Raw genomic sequence first — 10,216 nt, 5'->3', positions numbered from 1 at the left:
CATGTTCAAGTTAGAAAAATGACTTATTTCTAGATCATATGCTCTCTCTCATGTAATATATTCCTTCATATTATATCCTCTCAATTCTGAGTGAAATCTCAACAAAATAGTAACAATAAAACCACTCCATTCCTCTCTATCCCTCCTAGATTTATATAAACATAATCAAAAATGTACCAAAAAGTCATTTTACATAGAATGAAAAGAACTAAATCCTGAATTCAAATCTTGTCACAGAATCAACACTTCAGGTGAATTTAGTTTTTGAAGGTACACATTTCAAGAGACTTAAAAAAAAGTTCGGTCAGTTTACTTGATTAAAACTATAATAAAGAAATAATGTTTCTTTGTGACTAACAACTTCTACAAACAATACCCTCCAAATTATACAATAACTACTTAATATATACAGATTCATATAAATCCAAATCTCAGACTTTGGTAGAAAATGAGTTGTTATTCTTTATAGCTACAAAAGTCTCAATAATTCAAACAGGGTAAAAAAAATCCATTTTCTTTTGTCTAATATCCTGTAGTAACAGTAAAATTTCATTCCATTTCTCCCCTCCCACTCCATTGTGCATATTAAGGAACAGTTCACAATCAGCAGTTTGGGGACCGGAATTCCACAATCAATGAAATGGATGTCCTCTTCTGTGTTTAGTCTTAAGGTGTCCAGCTGAACGGCGAAGTCTTTTTCTCTCTTGTCGATGCTGCTTCTCAGCTTCTTGTTGCTTTTTCTGTTGCTCAGACTAAAAAATTTAAACAAAGAAAAGAAGAGGGAAAGTTCCAACTTTTCCTTCCAGAGTCACCCAAATCCATAGACCCTCCTGTGCTAAAGGAAGTATTACTGAATTCTGGCTAGTTTAAATTGGTAAGGCTAGATTCTACTCAGGAAAGAACACAGTGATGGAAGACAGCAGAGGGAAGGAGATTTACATTACTAATACACACAGTACAGAGAAAGGCCCTTTAATGAGTAAAAAAAGTTGTAAAAATAATACTGTATAAGGAATTAAGATATCTATGTGTTCCATCTGGTCCCAGCTTTGCCACTAGTTCACCTTATGCCTTTGTGTCGATTTCTCTCTCTGATCCTCAGTTCCTTCACCTACAAAATGGCAGTGGTTGGACTGGATCCATATAGTCCTCTTTCGAATTCTGATAGTCTATTAATTGATGACTCAAACTGTCCAACTATATAAGGTTAGGAGGGTGAACACATCCTGTGAATTCTTTTTCTTCCATTCAAACTCTTCTTAACACCATTCTCTCTATCTCAAAACAAAACCTATTTCCCAGCTGATTGTCTGCCTTATTTTTAAAAGCTTAAGCTTTCAAACATTTCTGCCTATTTCGATAAAATCAAATTAGCCTTTAAGGAATGAAGATTTGCCCTCACTGATGATGTTCCATATGTTCCACTGTATCATAGCCTCAGAAAGTGAGTGCAGAGTAATAACCCTGATGTATTGTAAGTTGTGGTAGTATGATGGAGACAGAGTCAGGTTAAAGCAGCTGGATGGAATGGAGAAAACGTAACTAACTCTTGAATCAAAGTTAAGGTCAAGAACACCTGGAGTCAGGGGCAATTAGGTGGAAGGTCAAGAACACCTGGAGTCAGGGGCAATTAGGTGGCACAGTGGATAGAGCAGCAGCCTTGAATTCAGGAGGACCCGAGTTCAAATCTGATCTCAGACACTTAACAGTTCCTAGGTTTGTGACCCTGGGCAAGTCACTTAACTCCAGCCTCAGAGGGAAAAAAAAAAAAAAAAAAAGAACACCTGGAGTCTGACCAACAGGATGCTTACAGAGAGGCCTGGAGAGACTTACATCAACTGATGCTGAGTGAAATGAGCAGAACCAGAAGATCACTATACATTTCAATAACAATACTATATGATGATATATTCTGAGGGAAGTGGATATCTTCAAAAAAAAATTCAGTTCTGCACATATATATTGTACCTAAGATATACTATAACATATTTAATATATATGGGAATGCCTGCCATCTAGGGGAGAGAGTGAAGGGAAGGAGGGGAAAAATTCGGAATAGAAGGGAGTACAATGGAAATGTTGTAAAAAATTACCTATGCATATGTACTGTCAAAAAATGTTTTAATTATAAAATTAATCTAAAAATAAATAAAGAAAGAAGAGAAGAGAAGGGGAAAAAAAAGAACACCTGGAGTCAGATTTTTGTCTCTGACATTAGCTGTATAACAATGAATAAACCACTTAATTAAAACTCATTTTCCTCATTTGTATAAAAAGGTTCATTATACCTATAGATCCTACCTCATAGGACTATTGAAAGGTTCAAATGTGATGATGTATATGAAGCATTTTTTTAAACTTTAAAAAGCAATAAGCATCAGTGATAACTATTAATACTGTTATCATTAGCATTACTATGGGACATTTGAATCTTACTAACTTTATAGTAAGTCTAAACTAATTTTGATTATATGTCAATCAGAGTTCTACTTTATTCTAAAAATTATTTACCTATATTCATCTATAGTATCTGCTTGATACTTTACTGCTTTTTATTCATATTTTAGGAAAAATGAAATGATCATTAGACTTTAATACTTTCTCACCTAAAGTAAAAATTCATACTGAATTTAACTATCTCAAAAAAATATAAGTGGACTGCCTAAATATAGTATTAAAAGTTACAGAAACTGGTATGTACATTATTGGGAAATCTTTAGTTAAGTTAAATACCAGAACAAAACTTTCTGTTATGATCCTTTCTCAGCTGCCCTTCATAATAAACTCATAAAAACCTTGAAAGGAACACCACATTTCTGAACAGAGTAGTTATAGCACTGTCCTTTGTAAAGCTAATACATATTAATTTAACCAGCAGTTTATGAATAAGTGATTCAACTGGATATCACTGGTACTACTTATATTACATAATTACTGTAAATGCCCTTTAAGAGAAAGGCAAGAGTTTATATATTATTGACATTTTATGAAGTGACAGCTGTTTTTTAGGTTCTTTTTTTTTCCCTTTTGCTCCTAAAAGGAGGTGAAGTTTAAATGAGACATCATTAATCATTCACATTATGAGACAAAGATTTGGAGAATGTGAAAATAAATAGCTAGAATGAAGTTTTTAGTCAGAAACAGGTTCTAGTTCCAGTTCTATCATTAAATGTGCTGCTCTGAATGGCAGAGATGGCTTTTCTGGACCTCAGCTTCTTCTTGGGTAAAATGAGGTTTGGTTTAATGTTGGTTTGGTTCAAAGTGTGATCTAGGGATCCCTGGAGGTCTATAAGATCCTTTCAGGGAGGCTGAGGTAAAGATATGTTTTTATAAAATTAATAGACATTTTTATTTCTAATGTGATATTGATAGACAGAACCCAAAACACAAAAGCTCTCTGAAGTCCATACTAGTCTTAAATGAGGCCTAAGATAAAAAATTTAAGAACTGATGAATTAGATGGTTTCCAAGATCCCTTTCACATCTGAAACTCTATAATCACAGAATCCTTTTCTCCAATGATCTAGAATGTGTTTGCTTTGTTTTCAGCTGCCAGGGAAGGGAAATTGGAGGGGGAGGGAGGGGAAGAGGAGAGGGAAGAAGTCAATGAAAAAGGAGAACATGAATAAGAACAGGAGTACAGCTTCACAGGAATCATAGTCCCTACATAAATATATTACATTTTACTTAAATCATTTCTTTGTTTAAAGATGTAAACTTTTTCATGAATTCCACATGGTTAATACCATTTTAAATAAGTTTTTCATCTCTAAAATTTCTGAACAATTTAATTTCTTAGAATTTGTTGGCATTTATAAAGAATAACTAGAAATACAATATAGGTTTAACCAAAAATATAACAGAAACCTATGTGATATAGTAAAAAAATTTCAGTGGATACACAGTCCAAAGATTTGGCTTAGAATTCCATATCAAACTGAAATTCAGAGAACTGCTTCCTAACCATGGGCCTGGGAAACGTCCATTATTTTTCTCCTCTCTGAGCTTCAATATGTTCCTTTGTGAAGTAAAAGTTAGGACATAATAATCTTTTTCTTAGAGCACTAAATCATGAGCCTACCACACAATGGGCATTTAAAAAAAATATTGAATTTCCTTGATTTAAATGAATGCTGTGTCCAGTCAAATGCTAAGGCCTATGGAGAGAAGAACCTTTGAAAGACAGCAGTGGGGGGCTCTTTCCTTCTATGTTGAAATCTGTCCATACCTTCCTATCCCAAGTTCTTTTTGTCCATGAAATTTGTATTTGTGATCAAAAATTACCTCATTATATACAAAGTAAATTTTTCGTGATTCGAGTATTGTCACATTCACTTTGCAAAGATAAATTAAGTCACTTGCCCATAAAAACACAACTCTTAAGTAGGTGGACCCAACCATTATCCCAAACTTTTACAAAAATAATCCTAACCAAGCCAGTTATTGTATATGTCTAGTTTTGATATAATTCCATTTTTAAATTTCTGAAGTATTTTGTTGAATAAAAACAGTATCAGGAGGATTTGTTATTCACTTTATCATGAAATACAAAAAGTTGCTCTAGCTAATCTCTTTCTAATTTTATGAAAAGACTTTGAGTCCTGGCATACATTCACTATGCCAAAGAACTATAAAGGAACTAACATATTAGTTTAAATAATTAAAGGATGGTCCCTCATAAAAACACTGGACTGTATGGCTTCAATTCCAACAAAAATGTGTCCTGAATTTCAAATATAACAATTTTTTTTAATTTCCAAGATTAATTATGATAAGAAAGTTAAAGTATAAGGAACAGGTAATAGATACAAGAAATCACTATGAGTTAAAAAGTAAATTTTGACTTATTTGGGAAATGCTTTCAAAGTAGACTGTTTTAAGTAAAAGATACTTTCAATTCATAGAGTGAAAGCTATTTACTACTATAAAACTACCTGCATCTTCTTTAGGAAATATTTCAGAAATAAGCAAGGATAAAATTTATGAGATTACAATTGCAAATTATTCAAAGAAAAAAAAGAAACAAAAATACTGTTAAAAGCAGTATTCATTGATTAATTTTAAAAAGAGTATCACCTCCAGATAGTTATTTAAAAACCTTCACTAATTAAAAGTACAGATCAATTTAGGACAATATTCAATATTTAAATATTAAATATTAAAATAAAGATTTCAATATGTGAAACTAGAATACATATAGAGTTTAGATTTAGAAAGGACCTTCAACCCTCTCATTTTACACAAAAGAAAACTGAACCTAGAAGTGTGTTTCTTGCCAAAGTCACAAACAGAGTGATTGGAAGAGCTGATCTTAAACTAGTCTGATTATACTTTATTTTTTCTTATTAATTAATGAAATTAAATTTTACCAGGATATTATAGTTCACATCATTGTTTTGCTAAAAGATATCCCTTAATCTTTAAATGATAAAGATTTTCATTTCTAAGTTGCAAATGGCAATTCAGTAATGGACAATTGCTAGTATGCTTGTTTTCTACTAGAAAAAAGAATTACAGCTAACTTCTGAATCATTCAGTCTTGTGCTACTCTCCAGGACTCCAATAATACAGGACCTGCTTCTTTTAGTCCATGAATTCACAATCCAAGAAAGTTCTGAAAAAATGATGAAAGATTTGTATAGGAAATGATATTTTACAGAAGAGAAAGAAAGCCAAGGAGATCTGGCTCCAATTTGAGGTCAAGAATATGCCAAATGATCCCAGAGGCTTGATCACTCTTTTGTGAAAGAGCATCTCACTAATCAAGAGGGAAATGTGATATACTAGCTAACTGAAATGCCTTTAGTTCTTTTAAAACACAAAAATGACAGTCCTAAAGATATTCTCTGTCCTACTTCCTTCTTTTAAAAAAAAAAAAAATTTTTTTAATTATGTCAAAAATAATTTACCCTCTTTAACGTGAATGTCAACTGCTTGCTGCCAACAGTAGTATCCGATACATTCAGAGTCCCAAGTTTTGCTTCAAGCTGCAAACGATCTTCAAGGGGTTTTCTAAAAAAAAAAAAAAAAAAAAAAATTTAAAGTGGATGGAAATTAAGGAGAAAAAAATTTATGATTTAATAGGATGAAATGTAATGAAGTGAATCCTCAAGTTAAGTCACACAGTGAATAGAGCACCAGTCCTGGAGTCAGAATGACCTGATCTCAAATCCAATTTCAAACACTTAGCATTTACTAGCTATAAGATCATTGGCAAAGTTACTTAACTTCAGCTGCTTTTATACCTCCTCCCCCAAAAAGTACCCATACATGTCATGAACACATATGATATCCAGGGTATTCCCATAAGTTATAATTTTAAGCTATTAAAACTATTAATCCTTAAAAATACTGTAAGACTTTAGGGACACTCCATATATTTAAATCAATAAACAGCAAAAAATGTAGATATTCTTCCCACTCTAGAAATTAAATCAAAATTTCCCAAGTGCCTCCAATCTTCAGTACTATGCTTGGTGATGAGATATAAAGGTAGTAAATGACATTACTCACTGTCAAAAAACTCAGACTAGAGTCAAAAGACTATATAAGTAACATTAAAAATTATGTGATAAGCACATAGACAAAAAAAAAAAAATCAAACAGAATGACATAAAGAATTCAAAAGAAGGGTTACTTCTACTTAGGGGAGGCAGAAAAAGGTTTCATAAAAGAAAGCACCTGATTTGGGTCTTGAAGGAAATTTTTTTTTGAAATATTTTTATTAATATCTTTTGTTTATATCACAAGAGTTTCTTCTAATAACCTTTCCCCACGCATTCTCTCAGAGAGCAAAATAATAAATTCTATTTTTAAAGGGGAAAAAAATAACAAAATCAATCAACAAATCTGAAAATATTCTGAAAAATATTAAAACCTCCTACCTCTAAGATGGAATAGGGTATGTATTTTCATATTTCTTTCAAGTCATGCTTGCTTTTTATAATTTTGCAACATTCACTTTTGATTGTTATGTGGCAACTGTGCTTTCCACTTATGTTGCCATTTTACATATCATTTTTAGCTTTTCTTACTTCATTTTACATCAGATCATGTAAATCTTTCCAGGCTTCTCTGTATTTGTTACAATTTCCATTTTTACACATCATAGTCATATCCCATTATATTGATGTACTATAATCTGTTTATTCCCCATTCAATAGGCATCTACTTTAGTTTCCAATTTTTGCTATTATAAAAAAATACTTAGGTGCATATGGGCATTTTCTCCTTATCAATGACCTCCTTAGGTTTAAGTTTAATAGAAGAATCTTTGGGCCAAAGGGTATAAATATTTCAATTTCTTTATTTGTAATTCCAGATTATTTTCCAAAATGGTTATCCAATGATTAGAGATCCAACAACAACGCCCCAGTGTGTTTAACATGCTACAATTTTTCTAACACTGACTATTCCTAATTTTTTCTCATCTTTGCCAATTTGCTGAATTTGAGGTAAACCTAAGAGTTGTCTTAATTTGTATCTCTTCAATTCTCAATGAAATGGAGCATCAAAAGAGAATATTTTCAACAACTAGAAATGTATGGAGTATCCATTCTGTTCCTGGGTGACAGCTTACATGGATAAAGAGATAATAAAGAATATGCTAGGAAACACTAGTCCAGTTTGGCTAGAAGGCAGTGTTTGAAATAAATAATAAGATAAAAAGCTTGAAAAGTAGGCTGGGGACAGATTATGATTGGCCTTTAATGCCTAAGGAGATCAGTTGCAGGGACAGATAACATGTTGAAAAATAAAGTTAAGGATCTAAAAAAACCCGAACTGGCTAAATATAGGTTAAATATACTGAGATGAAATTTAATAAAAATAAATGCAAAGACTTAATGTTTCATAAAATAAACTATACAAATAAAGGACTAACTAGATCACTAGACACCATTTTATACAAAAATGATCTTGGGATTTAGTGTACTGCAAGCTTAATCTGGCTACCATATGGCACAGCAATCAAAGCCATAAGAATATAGAGTTCATAATGAAGGGAGATAAAGAATCCTACTTTTAGATCCCTGGTCAGACTAAATCTGGAAGACTTTTTAGCTCTAGATGCTATCCTTTAGGAAGGACATTTGCAAAAAGGAAGTTTTAAGCCAAATATTTCTTAATAATTAGGATAGGATGGGGCAGCTAGGTGGCGCAGTGGATAGAGCACCAGCCCTGAAGTCAGGAGGTCCTGAGTTCAAATCTGGTCTCAGACACTTAACACTTCCTAGCTGTGTGACCCTGGGCAAGTCACTTAACTAACCTCATTTGTCTCAGCAAAATAATAATAAAAATAATAATTAGGATAGGATGAGAAAGGAAAGGGATAGGGGTTAGACAAATGATTTCAGAGGAAACTCCTACCAAAGCATCTTCTCTGCAACTTATAGTCTTAGAAAATTAGGGCTTTTCAATAAAGGCTGCCTAGGGAAGCAGTAGGCTCTCGCTATCACTGCAGATTATCAAGCAGAAGATGAATAGCAAGGAATCTCTTTTCTCCAAAAGCCCTTCTAAAGTTTCGATGACGAGTCATTTAAAGATTCTGAACAGGGAAGTGGTATAACAATATCTGTTCAAAGATTAGTCAGACAGTAATGAAAAGGATGCATCAGAAAGGAGAAATACGGGAGACAAGAAAAACAGTTCAAAAGTGATCACAACAGTCTAGGCCAGTGGCAATAAATTCTTGAATTACAGTGGTGAACCAAAGATTAGAAAGGGTAAGATATGAGAAAAATTTCAGAGGCAGAGTCAACTGGACATAGCTGTTGGTTGTATACACTGGCAAATGGGAATGAGACAAATTAAATATGACTGAAATGTTGAACTCAGATGTCTGAGGAGAGCTATTAATGCAATAGGAAAAGTTAGGAGTTTTGGGAGAAAGATTAAATGAAATTTAAGAGATAGTAATTTCACATGCAGAATCAAAGAAGGAGAGAGCAGGGCTGAATATATAGATTTGATAATCATATGCATAAAAATATTAGTTGAAACTAAAAAGATAAATTACGGGAAAAAGGCTAAGAACAGAGTCTATGGGGACACCCACACTCATGGAGGAATAAAAAATATAAATTTGCAAATGAGACAGAAATAGGAGGTCACATCAGCAGAAGGAGCACCAGGAGATAGAAGCCAACAGAGGAGAACATATCAACAAAGAAGCAATGAAAAAAATATATCAAGTACTGCTAGAAATTTAGAGTGGATAAGGCCTAAAAAAAAAAAAAAAAAAAAAAAAAAGGTCTTTAAATGTGATATTTAAGTGGTCATTCATGTGTTTGAAGAGCAGTTCTATTAACATATTGGGAGCAGAAATCCAAATGGAAAGAGAAGAGTCTGTAGTTTCTTTCTTTTTTAAGGAGACCCAAACAGGATAGTAAGCAGTATGGTGGGATTATTACTGCCACAGTTCCCCTGAATTGCTCTTCCTCAATCCCCCCAGTTGCAACATCATTTCTCCCTCCTAAATTTAATCCAGATAAGGAGAAAGACATCTATCTTAAACATCATGACTCCAGACTTTCCCAATTTATCAGAATTTATGGTCCTACCCCCTACCCTGTCAGAACCAGACTGATGGTCCATTCCCACTTTCAGTGCTCAGACTCTGCCCCTGCCTCATCTACCCTGATAGCTTAAGAGCCGTGTGTGTGTGTGTGTGTGTGTGTGTGTGTGTGTGTGTGTGTGTGTGTGTGTGTGTGTGTATTTCATGTGAACCTCACATTGGCTACTGGATGCTTTGAGACATCAGCCCTGGGGGCAACATGTTCCTTACACAATCTCTCCTCTCAAATAAAATATTAAAAACTCTCTAATCTCTTTTTAAGTTAAAACAATTGATTTGTTTGTTTGTTTGTTTTTTTGGGGGGAAATGGACCTGTTTTTTCATCCATTTAAGGAATTCTTATAGTCTTAGAGAGCTGTTTCTGAGGCACAGAAAAAAAATCACTGGTTTGTCCAGAAGCATATAACTATAAGTGTGCCAAAGACAGGACCAAAACCCTGATCTCCAAGGCTACTACCAATCCACTCTATTACATTGTCTCTTAACATTTATTTATAACTATTAAATATGAAGGGATAAAATAATATTTTTCTTTCATTCTTACAGCCTCATATTAGAATATACAAAACACTTATCAATATTCTACAAAGATGTGAAAGGCTCACAAGAGTACAAAATGAGTTTGCTTGTGCTTCTACCATG

At 33.2% G+C, this 10,216-nt stretch overlaps 1 protein-coding gene across 1 annotated transcript in view; it reads right to left on the bottom strand.

Annotated features, from left to right (window-relative positions):
- Positions 1–437: 437 nt before the first annotated feature.
- The window catches only part of NOL10 (nucleolar protein 10), a 142,990-nt gene continuing 133,211 nt past the window's right edge, over positions 438–10,216 (bottom strand). Inside the window, exons 21-22 of the mRNA XM_074288237.1 lie at positions 5,910–6,012; positions 438–752 (exon numbers count right to left, since the gene is read on the bottom strand). Coding sequence (XP_074144338.1) covers positions 633–752; positions 5,910–6,012 — 223 coding nt within the window. The 3' untranslated portion in view covers positions 438–632. The remainder of the gene's footprint in view (positions 753–5,909; positions 6,013–10,216) is intronic.

Source organism: Sminthopsis crassicaudata, chromosome 2 (genome assembly GCF_048593235.1).
Source record: "Sminthopsis crassicaudata isolate SCR6 chromosome 2, ASM4859323v1, whole genome shotgun sequence".
NCBI lineage: Eukaryota > Metazoa > Chordata > Mammalia > Dasyuromorphia > Dasyuridae > Sminthopsis > Sminthopsis crassicaudata.
Note: the sequence above shows the minus strand (reverse complement) of the source record. Positions and strands in the feature narration are given on the sequence as shown.